Raw genomic sequence first — 16,460 nt, 5'->3', positions numbered from 1 at the left:
CACGTGTTGCTCCCTGCAGTGGCATGCCACCGCACGCTGCTCCCTCTAATGGTTCCGGCCTGCTGATGGTCTTGCAGGCCGGGACCGTGCTGATTTCCAAGCGGGGCCACCGAGTCCAAGTCACTAATATATATCAAGAAAAGCAGTGGTCCTACAACCACCCCTGGGGTACACCTTCCTCCAGCCCGAAAAACAACCGTTCACCACTACTCTCTGTTTCTTGTCACTGAGCCAATTTCTTATCCATGCTGCCACTGTCCCTTTCATTCTATGGGCTTCAACTTTGCTGGAAAGTAAAGCTGAAGCCCATGAGGCACTTTGTCGAAGGCCTTTTGGAAATCCACGTAAAGCACGTCAACCGCATTGCCCTCATCAACCCTCTCTGTTACCTCATCAAAAAACTTGATCATGTTGGTTAAACACGATTTGCCGTTAACAAATCTGTGCTGGCTTTCCTTAATTAATCCACACCTATCCAAGTGACAATTTTGTCCAGGATTATCATTTCTAAAAGCTTCCTCACATCCGAAGTTTAACTGACCGGCCTGTAGTTGCTGGGTTTATCCTTACACCCTTTTTGAACAATTGCAATTCTCCAGTCCTCTGGCATCACCCCCGCATCTAAGGAGGATTGGAAGATAATGGCCAGTACCTCTACAATTTTCACCTTTTACTTTCTTCAGCATCGAAGATGCATTCACCATCTTGAACATTCACTCCCTCCACCACCAGTGTACTGTGACTGCAGTGTGTACCATCTAGTATGCACTGCAGCAACTCACTGAGGCTTCTTCGGCAGCACCTCCCAAACCCATGACCTCTACCACCTAGAAGAACAAGAGCAGCAGGCGCATGGGAACACCACCACCTCCAAGTTCCCCTCCCAAGTTACACACCATCCTGATTTGAAAATATATCGGCGTTCCTTCATCGTCGCTGGGTCAAAATCCTGGAACTTCCTCCCTAACAGCACTGTGGGAGTACCATCACCACACAGACTGCAGCGGTTCAAGAAGGCGGCTCACCACCACCTTCTCAAGGACAATTAGGGATGGGCAATAAATGCCGGCCTTGCCAGTGAAGCCCACATCCCGTAAATGAATTTAAAAAAAAGTCCCATCCTGTCCTGGTGACTTATCTGCTTTAAGTACAGCCAGCCTTTCTAGTATCTCCTCTTTATCAATCTTTAACCCATCCAGTATCTTCTTCCTTGGTAACGACAGATGCAAAGTATTCATTTGGTATCTCAGCCATGCCCTCTGCCTCCAGGCTTAGGTTTCCTTTTTGGTCCCTAATCGGCCCCACCCCTCCTCTTACTATCCATTTACTATTTATATACCGATAGAAGACTTTTGGATTCCCTTTTATGTTAGCTGTCAATCTATTCTCATACACTCTCACTGCCCCTCTGATTTCCCTTTTCACTTCTCCTCTAAACTTTTTATACTCAGCCTGATTCTCATTTGTATTCTCAACCTGACATCGGTCATCCGCCCCCTTTTTCTGTTTCATCTCACTCTCTGTCTCTTTCATCATCCAGGGAGCTCTGACTTTGGTTGCCCTACCTTTCCCCCTTGTGGGAATGTACCTCGACTGTACCCCAACCATCTCCTCTTTAAAGGTACCTCATTGTTCGATTACAGTTTTGCCTGCCAATCTTTGATTCCAATTTACCCAGGACAGATCCATTTTCATCCTACTGAAATTGGCCTTCCTCCAATAAGTATTTTTTACTCGAGATTGCCCCTTGTCCCACAGCTAACCTAAACCTCATGATAATATGATCACTATTCCCTAATTGTTCCCCTACTGACACTTGCTCCACCTCATTCCCCAGAACCAGATTCAGCAATGCCTCCTTCCTTGTTCGGCCGGAAACGTACTGATCAAGAAAGTTCTCCTGAACACACCGTAATTCTTCCCCCTCTCTGCCTTTACACTATCCCAGTCTATATTAGGATAGTTGTAGTCTCATGGTACAGTTTTCTTCTTCTGTTTTTCCTGTTCTAGTGGTGTACTTTCTTTTTACTTTAACACTGTTCCTCTCTATTTTTCTGCAGTTCGCTGCCTCCCAAAGAGTTTAGTCTGACACACACATTATTATTCAGAGCTTCACTTCAGCCTTTTTAGCTAACAAAATGTGTAAGAATATAATTTTAGATGTTGGTTAATGGAGCACATCTCAGACTTGAAGGCAGCACATTCAAAGACAATGTTCTCAGCTATCATCATGCCAGTATATATTGATGTAATTGTCGCTATATGTATAAAAATACATTTTTCTAAAAATAAAGCACACACACACATATACTATGCTTTAATTCAGGAACATCTCTGGTGTGCAGTGTAATAGAATGTGAAACATTGCCAGTCACAGTTGGCCAGGTGTCAGGAATGTGTGCGTCTCATCTTTCTCATCAAACCACACAGTGATAATGTGTCCTTGTATTCCCAGTGCCTTCTCCCACTCCCAAGATGTATCTGTCAAGCCAAGGTTCTGAATCTTCCCAGCAGATTAGTCTTCCCAACAGGATTAAAGGAAGATTGTTGGGCCAGATGTAGAAACCAATGCAAAAGAAAAAGAAAGACTTGTATTTATATCGTGCCTTTCACGACCACGGGACGTCTCAAAGCACTTTACAGCCAATGAAGTACTTTTGGAGTGTAGTCACTGTTGTAATGTGGGAAATGGCAATTTGCGCACAGCAAGCTCCCACAAACAGCAATGTGATAATGACCAGAAAATCTGTTTTTGTTATGTTGATTGAGGGATAAATATTGACCCGGACACCGAGGATAACTCCCCTGCTCCTCTTCGAAATAGTGTCATGGCACCTTTTACATCCACTAGAGAGCAGACAAGGCCTCGATTTAACGTCTCATCCGAAAGACGGCACCTCCAACACTGCACTCCCTCAGCACTGCACTGGAGTGTCAGCTTCAATTTATGTGCTCAAGTCCCTGGAGTGGGACTTGAACCCACAACCACCTGACTCAGAGGAGAGAGTGCTGCCCACTGAGCCACAGCTGACATCAGCCCCAAAAACCATTTTCCCTCAGTATTGGTGTAGGATTTCCGCACTTTCTGAAAATCAGCGACTCTTTGGACTTTTATACGTCAGATATTTTCCTCCGGTTCAATGTTCAAGGCCTTTCCTTTAATGAGTGCTCACTTTCTGCATGCTGAGTTGCACCATTAACCTGCCCAATCTCTCGGTAATTGTAGCAAGCCCAGGGGTCCAACAAAAACGTTATCACAGCTTTCAGCTTACTGAACACATCCAAAGAGCCCACGTGACCTCCATGAGCTTTGGAAAGTGGTAGAATGAACTAGGGGCGAGTCTCCAGGTCACTGCTGTGAGCAGCCCCCGGGTGAAATGTTCAAAACAATTGGGTGTATTTTTTATTTGCATTTATTAGTTACAAAACTTTGAAAAAGGATTTTAAAAAGTGCTGTTTAACTGGATGAAGGCGGGAGTTACAACCTCCAGGAATATGTACAACCTTAGAATAAACGCTCTTATTAGACCAGAGCTCCGATCTAAAATACCAGTCATATTTATTAACAGTAAATAGGTTAACCGTAACACAGACAAGCAGCATACTTGAAGTAATTACAGATGATTTTTGCTCCTCTGAGTATAGAAAATAAGAAACCATTTGCATCTACTGCACTAAAATTCAATGTAAAACTGGACCTGAGCAAAGTCCCTGACCATAATCTTAATCAGGCAGTATTGCTGCTAACCTTCCATGTAGTGTCCTGCCTATCACATGCTGGTGTCTTCAGAAGGACTGCTGAAATTGGGGCATGTCAACAAAGTTGTACTGTGTAGCTCCACTGAAGTACAATTTAAAAACAAAAAAAAATAAAAGTCTTTCAAATTCAAAATAGAGCTGTCAATCAACCCCATACTTTAAATGGTGCAATGGATGTTTGTATTTGAATTGAATGGCCTGGACCTTTCCTGGAAACAAATTCACCTATTTCACATACTTTGGATCAAGTGAAAGAGTCCCTCCCTCAACCAAGAACAGCAGTAAACGTTCACATTTCAATGCTTTAGAAATTACTTTTTATATACCAGATCATCATGTATATTCTCTGTAGGCTGAGGAAGAAGCAGCTAACATTTAAAATGATAGCCAGTCTTCCACTCAAAGATGTCAAAATATATTATACTTTTTAGAAATTTGAGCAAACCTCCTTAATTGTCACAAAGACCAGCACCAAACAACTTTTTGAATAAGAGATAACTGTAACATAGAGCCCTCGTAACCACTTGAATTTGATGTACTTTTCAAATCAGAAAGAGTCCATGTCTGGCCAGGCCTCAAAAAGCTTTAATGGGTGAATTCAACCTTCACATTTCAGGAATAATCTTCACTACCGCTTGCTTGGTTCTCATACTTGTTTACAAATCCCTCCATGGCCTCTCCCCTCCCTATCTCTGGAACCTCCTTTAGCCCTACAACCCCCCGAGATCTCTGCCCTCCTGAGCATCCTCGATTATAAAATCGCTCAACCAGTGGTGGCCGTGCCTTCAGCTGACTGGGTTCCAAGCTCTGGAACTCCTTCCCTAAACCTCTCTACCTCTCTTTCCTCCTTCAAGATGCTCCTTAAAACCTACCAAGCTTTTGGTCACCTGCCGTAATTTCTTCTTGTGGAGCTTGGTGTCAAATTTCTTTGTTTTGTCTTAAAACACTCCTGTGAAGTGCTTTGGGACGTTTTACTACGTTAAAGGCGCTATATAAATATAAGTTGTTGTTGCCGCCCATTCTGTGAAAACAATGGATACACAGAAAGTAGTCCATTATGTAGTCTGCCACAAGTTCTAAAATGGTGTTTCACATGCCACGCATTATAATATCCAAACCACCATGGAATAATGACAGCCCTAACCAGCCTCCAACAGGTAATGCTCTCTATTCATTTCTCCTCGAGTTGCAAATGAACAGGGCTGATTTCCAGTGAGTATGTTCATACGGTGAAATGGGAAGGATTATGCATTCCATATGTCTTGCTCGCAAATAGAGTTTTCACTCCATTAAATACCCTCTAGTTCTTTTGATATATCTGCTGAACAGTCAGGGAAAACGGGCAAGTCCCTACTTGCAAATTAAACTATTGCTATTTTACTTTAAACCTTAAAGTTGGTATATTTCATAGTTATGGCCTGTACTGTCTCATTTGGCTTGGTCTGGGGACAGGAGGAGCTCTTTTACACATTCACTGTTGTTATTTCCACTCTTTTCAACAACAGATAGACAAAAAAACTGATTCTATATTTTTCAGTGAACCAAAAATATGCATGTTTTTCCTTTCTGTATGTGTGTTCCTGATCCTTCAAGCAATTTTCCTGACCTTTTTGAATCCTAACGTGCTCGTTATGGTTTTCCAGTATAGGCTTCAGATATATTGGGCCATATATTACTCCAATTCATTTATTTAATTGTACTTGTGGCAATATAATTATTACAAATATCAGCTGTAGTTCTGATGGTAGCACTCTTGCCTCTGAATTGGGAGGTTGTGGGTTTAACCTCACTCCAAGGACTTGAGTACATTATCGAATCTGGCCCTTCACTGTGGTACTGAGAGATTGTGGTACTGAGAGATTGCCTCACTGAGAGGTGCTGTTTTTCAGATGAGACGTTAAACCAAGGCCCCATCAGATAGATGTCAACCAGATCGCTGTAGTCCTCCCTATTTCTGTAACCTCCTACACCCCTCCCTATCTCTGTAACCTCCTCCAGCCCTACACCCCTCCCTATCTCTGTAACCTCCTCCAGCCCTACACCCCTCCCTATCTCTGCAACCTTCTCCAGCCCTACACCCCTCCCTATCTCTGTAACCTCCTACAGCCCTACACCCCTCCCTATCTCTGTAACCTCCTCCAGCCCTACACCACTCCCTATCTCTGTAACCTTCTCCATCCCTACAACCATCCCTATCCCCGTAACCTCCTCCAGCCTTACACCCCTCCCGGTCTCTGTAACCTCCTACACCCCTCCATATCTCTGTAGCCTCCTCCAGACCTACAACCCTCCCCATCTCTGTAACCTCCTCCAGCCCTACAGCCCTCCCTGTCTCTGTAACCTCCTACACCCCTCCCTATCTCTGAAACCCCCTCCAGCCCCACAACCCTCCCTATCTCTGTAACCTCCTCCAGCCCTCCAGCCCTCCCTGTCTCTGTAACCTCCTACACCCCTCCCTATCTCTGTAACCTTCTCCAGCCCTTACATCCCTTCAAGATCTCTCCACTCTTACAATTCTGAACTCTTGTGCATCCCTGCTTTTAATCGCTCCACCATTGGCGACCCTACCTTCAGCTAGCTAGGTCCTACGCTCTGGAATTCCTTCCTAAACCTCTCTACCTCTCTCCTCCTTTCAGGAGCTCCTTAAAGGCTACCTCTTTGACCAAGCTTTTGGTCACCTGTCCTAATATCTCCTTATGTGGCTCGGTGTCAAATTCTGTCTGATAAAAGGCAAAGCTGGTGTGAAGGGCCGAGTGGATGATCCATCTCGGCCTCCTCCTGAGGTCCCCACCATCACAGAATCCAGTCATCAGCCAATTCGATTCACTCCACATGACAACAAGGAACATCTGAGTGCATTGGATACAGCAAAGGCTCTGGGCCCGACAGCATCGCAGCTGTTGTGCTCCAGAACTAGCTGTGCCTCTAGCCCAGCTGTTCCAGTACAGCTACAACACTGGCATCTACTCGACCATATGGAAAACTGCCCAGGTGTATCCTATCCACAACGAGCAGGACAAATCCAATCCGGCCTATTACTGCCCCATCAGTCTACTCTCAATCATCAGCAAAGTAATGGAAGGTCTCATCAAGCGGCACTTACTCACCAATAACCTGCTCACCGATGTTCAGTTTGGGTTCCGCCAGGACCACTCGGCTCCAGACCTCATTACAGCCTTGGTCCAAACATGGACAAAGAGCTGAATTCCAGAGGTGAGGAGAGAGTGACTGCACTTGACATCAAGGCAGCATTTGACCGAGTGTGGCATCAAGGAGTCCCAGTAAAACTGAAGTCTATGGGAATCAGGAGAAAGCTCTCCACTGGCTGGAGTCATATCCAGATGGGTTGTGGCTGTTGGAGGTCAATCATCACAGTCCCAGGACATCACTGCAGGAGTTCCTCAGGGCAGTGTCATCAGCCCAACCATCTTCAGCTGCTTCATCAATGACCTTCCCTCCATCATAAGGTCAGAAGTGGGGATGTTCGCTGATGACTGCACAGTGTTCAGTTCCATTCACAACTCATCAGATAATAGAACAGTCCATGCCCACATGCAGCAAGACCTGGACAACATTCAGGCTTGGGCTGATAAGGGGCAAGTAACATTCGTGCCACACATGTACCAGGCTATGACCATCTCCAACAAGCACGAGTCTAACCACCATCCCTTGACATTCAACGTCATTACCATTGTTGAATTCCCTACCATCGACATCCTGTGGGATCACCATTGACCAGAAACTTAACTGGACCAGCCACATAATGTGGCCACAAGACCAGGTCAGAGGCTGGGTATTCTGCGGAGAGTGTCTCACCTCCTGACTCCCCAAAACCTTTCCACCATCTACAAGGCACAAGTCAGGAGTGTGATGGAACACTCTCCACTTGCCTGGTTGAGTGCAGCTCCAACAACACAAGAAACTCGACACCATCCAGGACAAAGCAGCCTGCTTGATCGGCACCCCATCCACCACCTTAAACATTCACTCCCTCCACCACCGGCGCACCGTGGCTGCAGTGTGTACCATGTACAAGATGCACTGCAGCAACTCGCCAAGGCTTCTTCGACAGCATCTCCCAAACCCACGACCTCTACCTCATCATCATCATAGGCAGTCCCTCAGAATCGAGGAAGACTTGCTTCCACTCTAAACATGAGTTCTTAGGTGGCTGAACAGTCCAATACAAGAACCACAGTCCCTGTCACAGGTGGGACAGATAGTTGTTGAGAAAAGGGAGGGTGGGACTCGTTTGCCGCACGCTCTTTCCGCTGCCTGCGCTTGATTTCTGCATGCTCTTGGCGATGAGACTCGAGGTGCTCAGCGCCCTCCCAGATGCACTTCCTCCACTTAGGGCGGTCTTTGGTCAGGGACTCCCAGATGTCAGTGGGAATGTTGCACTTTATCAGGGAGGCTTTGAGGGTGTCCTTGTAACGTTCCCTCTGCCCACCTTTGGCTCGCTTGACATGGAGGAGTTCCGAATAGAGCGCTTTCTTTGAGAGCCTCGTGTCTGGCATGCGAACGATGTGGCCTACCAAGCGGAGCTGATCAAGCGTGGTCAGTGCTTCAATGCTGGGGATCTGTCCTCCCAGGGGATTTTTAGGATCTTGCGGAGACATCGTTGGTGGTATTTCTCCAGTGACTTGAGGTGTCTACTGTACATGGTTCATATCTCTGAGCCATACAGGAGGGCGGGTATTACTACAGCCCTGCAGACCATGAGCTTGTTGGCAGATTTGAGAGCCTGGTCTTCAAACACTCTTTGCCTCAGACGGCCGAAGACTGCGCTGGCACACTGGAGGCGATGTTGAATTTCGTTGTCGATGCCTGCTCTTGTTGATAAGATGCTCCCGAGAAATGGGAAGTGGTCCACATTGTCCAGGGCCGCGCCGTGGATCTTGATAACTGGGGGGCAGTGTTGTGCGGCGAGGACAGGCTGGTGGAGGACCTTTGTCTTAAGGATGTTTAGCGTAAGGTCCATGCTTTCGTATGCCTCAGTAAATACGTTGACTATGACTTGGAGTTCAGCCTTGGTATGTGCACAACCACAGGCGTCGTCTGCATACTGTAACTCGATGGCAGAGGTTGGGGTGGTCTTGGACCTGGCCTGGAGTTAACGAAGGTTGAACAGGTTCCTACTGGTTCTGTAGTTTAGTTCCACTCCAGCGGGGAGCTTGTTGACTGTGAGGTGGAGCATGGCACCGAGGAAGATTCTACCATCTAGAAGGCGCATGGGAACACCATCACCTCCACGTTCCATCCTGACTTGGAAATATATCGCCGTTCCTTGATCGTCACCTGGTCAAAATCCTGGAACTCCCTCCCTAACAGCACTGTGGGAGTGCCTTCACCACACGGACTGCAGCGGTTCAAGGCGGCGGCTCATCACCACCTTTTCAAGGGCAATTAGGGATGGGCAATAAATGCCGGCCTTGCCAGCGATGCCCACATCCCGTGGACGAATTAAAAACTACACTCCTGTGAAGCACCTTGGGATGTTTTATTATTTTAAAGACATTATATAAGTGCAAATTGTTGTTGCAAGAGATTCCATTGCACTTTTAGCAAAAGAACAAATGCTTTCTTTACATTTATCTCTCCACCAAAACAGATTATTGCTGTTTGTGGGACCTTGCTGTGTGCTAATTGGCTGCCGCATTTGCTTACTTAAAAACGGTGACTCAGAAGTACCTCATTGGCTGTGAAAAGGGAGAAAGAAAGCCTTGCATTTATATAGCACCTTTCACAACCTCAGGACGTCCCAAAGCGCTTTACCGCCAATGAAGTATTTTTGGAGTGTAGTCACTGTTGCAATGTAGGAAACGCGGCAGCCAATTTACACGTACCACAAGCAGCAATGTGACAATGACAAGATAATCTGATTTAGTGATGTTGGTTGAGGAATTGATATTGGCCAGGACACCGGGGAGATCTCCCCTGCTCTTCTTTGAAATACTGCCATGGGATCTTTTATGTCCACCCGAGAGAGCAGACAGGTCCTCGGTTTAATGCCTCATCTGAAGGATAGCACCTCTGACAGTGCAACGCTCTGGGGTGTCCTGCAGATATGAAAAATGTTATCTAAATACAAGTTCATTTTCTTTCTTCCTGCATGAGGTGGTACTGTTCAAGGTATGAGCCCAAGTTGGAGGAATTTTCCTGGGGGAGGGGTTCCATCCACATCATTTTCTTGTTGTGTAAGTAAAGTTTGTTTCTTTTGATGCAGAGTGAATGCTATACCAGGCAATAGAGAGCTTAGATAGATAGAGAGAGAGATAAAATATGTATGTATGTAAAATTAGACTGAGAAGCAGGAATAAACTGCGCATGCAGCTGCTTCTGAGGGAACATTGTGTAACTATAAAAACCAGAAGAATGGTCCCAGGAGTCTGTTAGGTTGACATGTGTAGTGGGAAAATACTGAAGCATATTTTAACGGCAGCAGTTCAGTGGTACAAAGGGGTAACAACATGGCTTTATAAAGGTCATGTTATGGCAAACAAACCTACGACAGTTTGTTGAGGATGTAAATTAGAAAGCTCATATATATATTTATTGGGTAAGGTTCCCCGCAGGAGATTTGCAGTAAACGCTCACTGAGAAAGCTGCAAGTTCGTTATTGAATTGGTTAGTCAGGAGGAAATGGTGACGGATACTTGTGGTCACAGTTCTAATTAGGCAGTGTTTGCGACACAACATTCCCTCTTACAGTGACTTTGTCAGGATCATTAGCACTTACTGTGGGCAACTGGGATCAGTTCACTCCGGGAATGTGTCCCTGTTGTTCCTCATAGTTATTAATGAAGGTATTGTAAATGGGATATGTGAGCGCATAGACAACATGAAGTTGCCATGTGGTATTTGGAGATTGGCAGTAGTTAGATGGACGAATGTCCTTTAGCAATGACCAGTATAAAATAGTACACATTGGTGATAAAAATAGTGATGACACAATCAAGGGTATATTAATAACAAGGCAAGTCGTTTGTTGCCACAAGTGATTCGGGACTACGCAAACTGCCTATGGGACTGTTGGTGCAAAAGGTAAGTAGCAAATTACACTATGCACAATAAGAGAGACTTGCATTTATATAGCGCCTTTCACGACCGCCGGACGTCTCAAAGCGCCTTACAGCCAATGAAATATTTTTGGAGTGCAGTCACTGTTGTAATGTGGGAAACACGGCAGCCAACTTGCGCACAGCAAGCTCCCACAAACAGCAATGTGATGATGACCAGATAATCTGTTTTTTTTTTGTTATGTTGATTGAGGGATAAATATTGGCCAGGACACTGGGGATAACTCCCCTGCTCTTCTTCCAAATAGTGCCATGGGATCTTTTACATCCACTTGAGAGAGCAGACAGGACCTCGGTTTAACATCTCATCCAAAAGATGGCACCTCCAACAGTGCAGCACTCCTTCAGCACTGCACTGGAGTGTCAACCTAGATTTTTGTGTTCAAGTCCCTGGAGTGGGACCTGACTCAGAGACGAGTGTGCTACCCACTGAGCCACAGCTGACACTAAGATTAAGAGTCCCTGGGATTTGTTGCAGAAGGTTGTTCAGCTCTAAAAGACCCCATAAGACTACTTGGAGAAGGGAGTTTCCCAGGTCTCCTCGACAACATTCCTCCCTCAACCCACGTCACCAAGGAGCAAGTTAATTGGTCATTGGTGTCATTTGCTGTTTGTGAGATCGAGTTACACACGCAGTGGCTGTGTTTGCCTCTGTGAGAGTAATTTGTTTGTTGTAAAGTGCTGTGCATCGTGTTAAAATGGCAATAAGGTGCTGTGTAAATGTAAGTTCATAACTTGTGGAGTGTAGTTCTGGTTACCATACTTACAGGAAAAAACATTAGAGACACCCTCAGAAAAGGTTGAAGGAAAGGCTTGTGCTGGGTCTTAAAACAATGAGCTGTCTATCGTTTTCACTGGGGTAGGGGAGACTAAATGGGGAAAGGAGGAGGAAGAAAATCGATTCAAGTTTCTGAGGTCTTGAGCGAATTAGTGGGTAAATAGGGAGAAGTTCTTTGTTTTGAAACAGAAGGGAAGTTAATTATATAACTGAGAAAACCATAAGCTGCAATTAACTCAGACATTTATGCAATGGACTGCTAGCGAATGGAATCAATAGAGACTTGGATAAAGGAATCAAAGCAATTGACAGATTCCAAATTCAATGGGAGCGAAGAGATAAGGGGCCAAAATTGCCCCCCACCCCAAAAGGGGGCACTCTTACCGTTTTGTCAGTGTTCTGGCCTCCCCAATACATGGGGCGTATAATCCTGCAAAATTCAGGACTTTATTGGTGTTCCCGGTCGGAGCGGTGTTATAGTGGTCAGCGGGGCGGAAGTGCGGGCGGGTCAGAACGGCCATTGCTCCGAGTCATCAGCACCGCGCTGACGCATCACACCGTTCCTCCCCTTCAGTTAAAGGGGAAGTCCACTGCGAACTCTGCAAAGTTTTTAGTTCGATCCCATGGGCCACCAGGGAGGGTTTTGGCCGGACCAGCAGCCTGGTACCCAAGAGGGGGAGGCAGACTGCCTGTTGGCGGCCCGGCCGAACCCGTGGGCATAATTGTCAGCCTGACCTGGCAGTCGGCTGACAATAAAAAATAGAATGGAGTCGCTGGCGGTGCGACCTCCCCTTTAAGGACAGACGCACCACCCAGCCATAGACAGCTCCCTGTCGGGGAAAGCTGTTCAGGCCACCGACCGGGACAATTTCCTGCGGGGGTCACTGCTGGTCGGTAAGGGGTCGGCATGTGCCCGACACAGTGGGAAAACGGGTGGGGCGGTCCCATACACTGCTCCAAAAATAAAGGAGGGCAATTTACAAAATGGCGGCCCCTCCGCGGCGACTGAGCGGTGGGTCCTTACCGACCCTCTTTGAGGCGGTCACAGCTCTTACAGAAAGGGGCAATTTCGGCCCCAATGACTTGGTGCCAGGGTAGGAGGGCAATGAAAATGCTCCAGGTTGAGATGTACAAGTGGCAAGTGAGTGAGATGAGCTGAAAGGCTTTAGTTCTTAGCTTCATATACTCTGCCGGGTAAGTTCAGCACATAGCTTCACACGCCAGATTCCTGACTTCCCTGGAAAATCGCTGCCAATCGAGTGTGCTAACCTCTATGCTAGATTCTCTGGCACAATCATTGAGTGAGACCACCCCCCAATATATGACCAGTTTCCAGTTTCCTCCACAGGAGCAGTCAGGTGCCATCCACTGAATGCTGTCAGCCCTCACTCTGTTGAATTCTTCTTTCGGATGAGACGTTAAACCGGCTGAACTGGCTGAAAATGGGGAGAGTGCAAAGGGATACCCGTGAGCACGAAAGGGGCTGCAGATGGGATGGGGAAAGGAGGCTGAGAGTTAGGAATCGATTGGGGCCGAGGATTCAGAAGAGGCCTCCAGCAGTTTGGATCCCATTCTCTTGGTTGATTCTCCCTGCGAAGGCTGTTAGACCCTGTTACTCTCAGTATTGTCAGAGCCCAGACCTTCTCAATACTTCAGACTCTGCACCCCACTCCACCTTGCCGTTGCTCCAAAGCCCTATTCCCAGGTCTGCTGGGCCCGAGCATCTTCCCCCTCCCAGGCGAAGATGCCAGGGCGTCCACATTTTCTACGGAAGACATCTCATTACAATTAATTAACGAGTATTATTCTCATGATCTCAGCTTTACTCCTCTCCTCTCCTTTCTCCACTCACTCTCTCTCCCAACAGCCTTCTGCGCATGTGTGGATGACCCCTGACCTCGCGAAACGCGGGAAAACCGCTCATCATAAAAAAAAAATTGCATGCGCAGAAGACCGTTGCTAGGGAAGCTGTTAACTTCCACATCGCTGGACCATGTTACAGCGCTAACCTTTTGTATCGCCCATTTCATCGCTGGTCTATCGCGATATAAAAAATGGGCGATGTTCCAGCGATCGGTAAGGCTGAGACATCGACCGTTGCTGGGACATCGCCCATTTTTTGGGCGCTAGCCAGCAAAGTGGAAAGTCAAGCCCTATGTTAATTAAAATGCAATCTTCAATCTTCTAACTAGTTCAGCATGCTGGACAAGTGGTTCTTGGTTAATTATGGCTCACAAACCACTAGACCACATTCCTAGTTCTCCCCAATTCCAGAACCACATGTTGCCTCCAGACCCTGTGATCGCTGGACTTGACTTCCTAACCTTCTCTAATGTTCCTGTAACCTTTACATCCTTGCCTTGTCCTTTTGGACCCTGGGGACCCCAAAATACTGCTAAACCTTGAGACCCTATCTTACCAGATTCCTGCCCACTTCACAATCTCCCAGGCCTCAGGCCACTTGCAATACTGATAAACCAGTGTTCATTTTAATGCTACTAGGTGTCAGCTGTGGGTCAGTGGGCAGCACTTTTGCCGCTGAATCAGGGACTTGAGCACGTAATCCAGGCTGACACTCCTAGTGCAATACTGAGGGAGCATGACACTGTCTTTCGGATGAGACGTTAAACCGAGGCCCTGTCTGCACTCTCAGGTGGATGTAAAAGATCCCGTGGCACTATTTCGAAGAAGAGCAGGGGAATTACCCTGGTGTCCTGGGCCAATATTTATCCCTCAACCAAGATCACAAACAGATTATCTGGTCATTAATATATTGCTGTTTGCGGGAGCTTGCTGTGCGCAAATTGGCTGCCGCGCTTCACACATTACAACAGTGACTGCACTCCAAAAAGAACTTCATTGGCTGTAAAGCGCTTTGGGACGTCCTGAGGTCGTGAAAGGCGCTATATAAGTGCAAGTCTTTCTTGGTTGTGCCATGACTCATACAGCATGCGATGGCCTCCACACATTTTAAGCTGCCACTTGATTGGCACGGAAGCAACGACTCAGCAGAAACGCAGTGCTGTGATGGCGTGCGTTGGTGTGCTATTTCATGGGCAACACTTGCGTTTGCTCAGCTGTCCGTGGCATTGTCTGCTCCATCTTCATTCCCAGTCCCACCGCAGCAGCAGGCGGGAAGTCGGAAAGTACTTGCATTTACGTAGCGGCTCGTCCGTCAAAGTAATTTGCAGCTGTATTTTATAAGTGACCTGTTGGGACTGTTTACCTTTGAAACGTGTTTGTGTTTTTATTGCACTGGTTTGCTCACTGGGGGCAATGTGTTTCAGGTTATTACACCGTTCCGAAGACTCATTCTTTGTGCTGAGAACAGAAAGGAGATGGAGGACTGGATCTCCTCGCTAAAATCTGTACAGAGCAGGGAGCATTACGAGGTAAGCTTCCAGCTGCACTGCACGTGCTAGGGCGTTCTGCACAATGTAACGGCCACAATGAGCGCTCGTTGAGAGGCTAGCTTCACACCATACATCATCGAAGGCATTGCATGTCTGTCTGCTCCAGGGCAATCGTCAAACACCCCACTGGCTACAAACTCTGAGCGATTTCATCGCGGCCGCAGCAGATCAGAAGCACGGAAATTCTGCTCTCTGAAATTGGCCTTATTTGATCAAAGCTGCAGTTAGAAGTAGGTTAAATGGATCGGTGGTGAGCCCCCGCTCAGCAAGAGAACAAGTGGAGGACTTGGCCCAAGAGGTCATTGGTACTGATCGTAGAATCATAGACATTTACAGCACGGGAGGAGGCCATTTCGGCCCATTGTGTCCGCGCTGGCCGACAAAGAGCTATCCAGCTTAATCCCACTTTCCAGTTCTTGGTCCGTAGCTCTGTAGGTTACGGCACTTCAAAAGCACATCCAAGTACTTTTTAAATGTGGTGAAGGTTTCTGCCTCTACCACCCTTTCAGGCAGTGAGTTCCAGACCCCCACCACCCTCTGGGTGAAAATATTTCCTCTCAAATCCCCTCCAACCCTCCTACCAATTACTTTAAATCTATGTCCCCTGGTTTGTTGACCCCTCTGCTAAGGGAAATAGGTCCTTCCTATCCACTCTATCTCGGCCCCTCATAATTTTGTACATCTCAATCAGGTCTCTCCTTAGCCCCCTCTGTTCCAAAGAAAACAAACCCAGCCTATCCAATCTTTCCTCATAGCTAAAATTCTCCAGTCTATAGCAACATCTTCATAAATCTCCTCTATACCCTCTCTAGTGCAATCACATCTTTCCTGTAACGAAGTGACCAGAACTGCACACAGTACTCTAGCTGTGGCCTAGCTAGTGTTTTATACAGTTCAAGCATAACCCCCACGCTTTTGTATTCTATGCCTCAGCTAATAAAGACAAGCATTCTGTATGCCTTCTTCACCACCTTATCTACCTGGCCTGCTCCCTTCAGGGATATGTGGACATGCACTCCAAGGTCCCTTTGTTCCTCTACACTTCTCCGTGTCCTACCATTTAATGAGTATTCCCTTTCATTGTTACCCTCCCTAAAAGCATTACCTCACACTTCTCCTGATTGAATTCCATTTGCCACTGTTCTGCCCACCTGACTTGTTCATTGATATCCTCCTGCAGTCTATAGCTTTCTTCTTCATTATCAACCACACGGACAATTTTTGTGTCATCTGCAAACTACTTAATCATACCCCTAACTTCAAGTCTAAATCATTGCTATATATCACAAAAAGCAAGGGACCTAGTGACCTGCAGCACTCCCGATTTGCTTTATTCCCACATGCCTGGTTCTCCGATCCATGAGGATTAGAAAATTGGGAGTGCCATGAATCACCCATGCTGATTCCCTCCCATTTCGACCCGCCCTCCCG

At 46.7% G+C, this 16,460-nt stretch overlaps 1 protein-coding gene across 3 annotated transcripts in view; it reads left to right on the top strand.

Moving 5' to 3' along the window:
• dgkh (diacylglycerol kinase, eta) overlaps positions 1–16,460 on the top strand; it is a 651,598-nt gene that overhangs the window by 394,990 nt on the left and 240,148 nt on the right. For all 3 annotated transcript variants that reach the window (XM_070894157.1, XM_070894158.1, XM_070894156.1), the window contains exon 5: positions 14,904–15,008. In XM_070894157.1, coding sequence (XP_070750258.1) covers positions 14,904–15,008 — 105 coding nt within the window. The remainder of the gene's footprint in view (positions 1–14,903; positions 15,009–16,460) is intronic.

The sequence above is a fragment of the Pristiophorus japonicus genome, chromosome 11, assembly GCF_044704955.1.
Source record: "Pristiophorus japonicus isolate sPriJap1 chromosome 11, sPriJap1.hap1, whole genome shotgun sequence".
In the NCBI taxonomy this organism is placed as follows: domain Eukaryota; kingdom Metazoa; phylum Chordata; class Chondrichthyes; family Pristiophoridae; genus Pristiophorus; species Pristiophorus japonicus.
The sequence above is the reverse complement of the archived record's forward strand: the minus strand, read 5'-3'. Positions and strand labels throughout refer to the sequence as shown.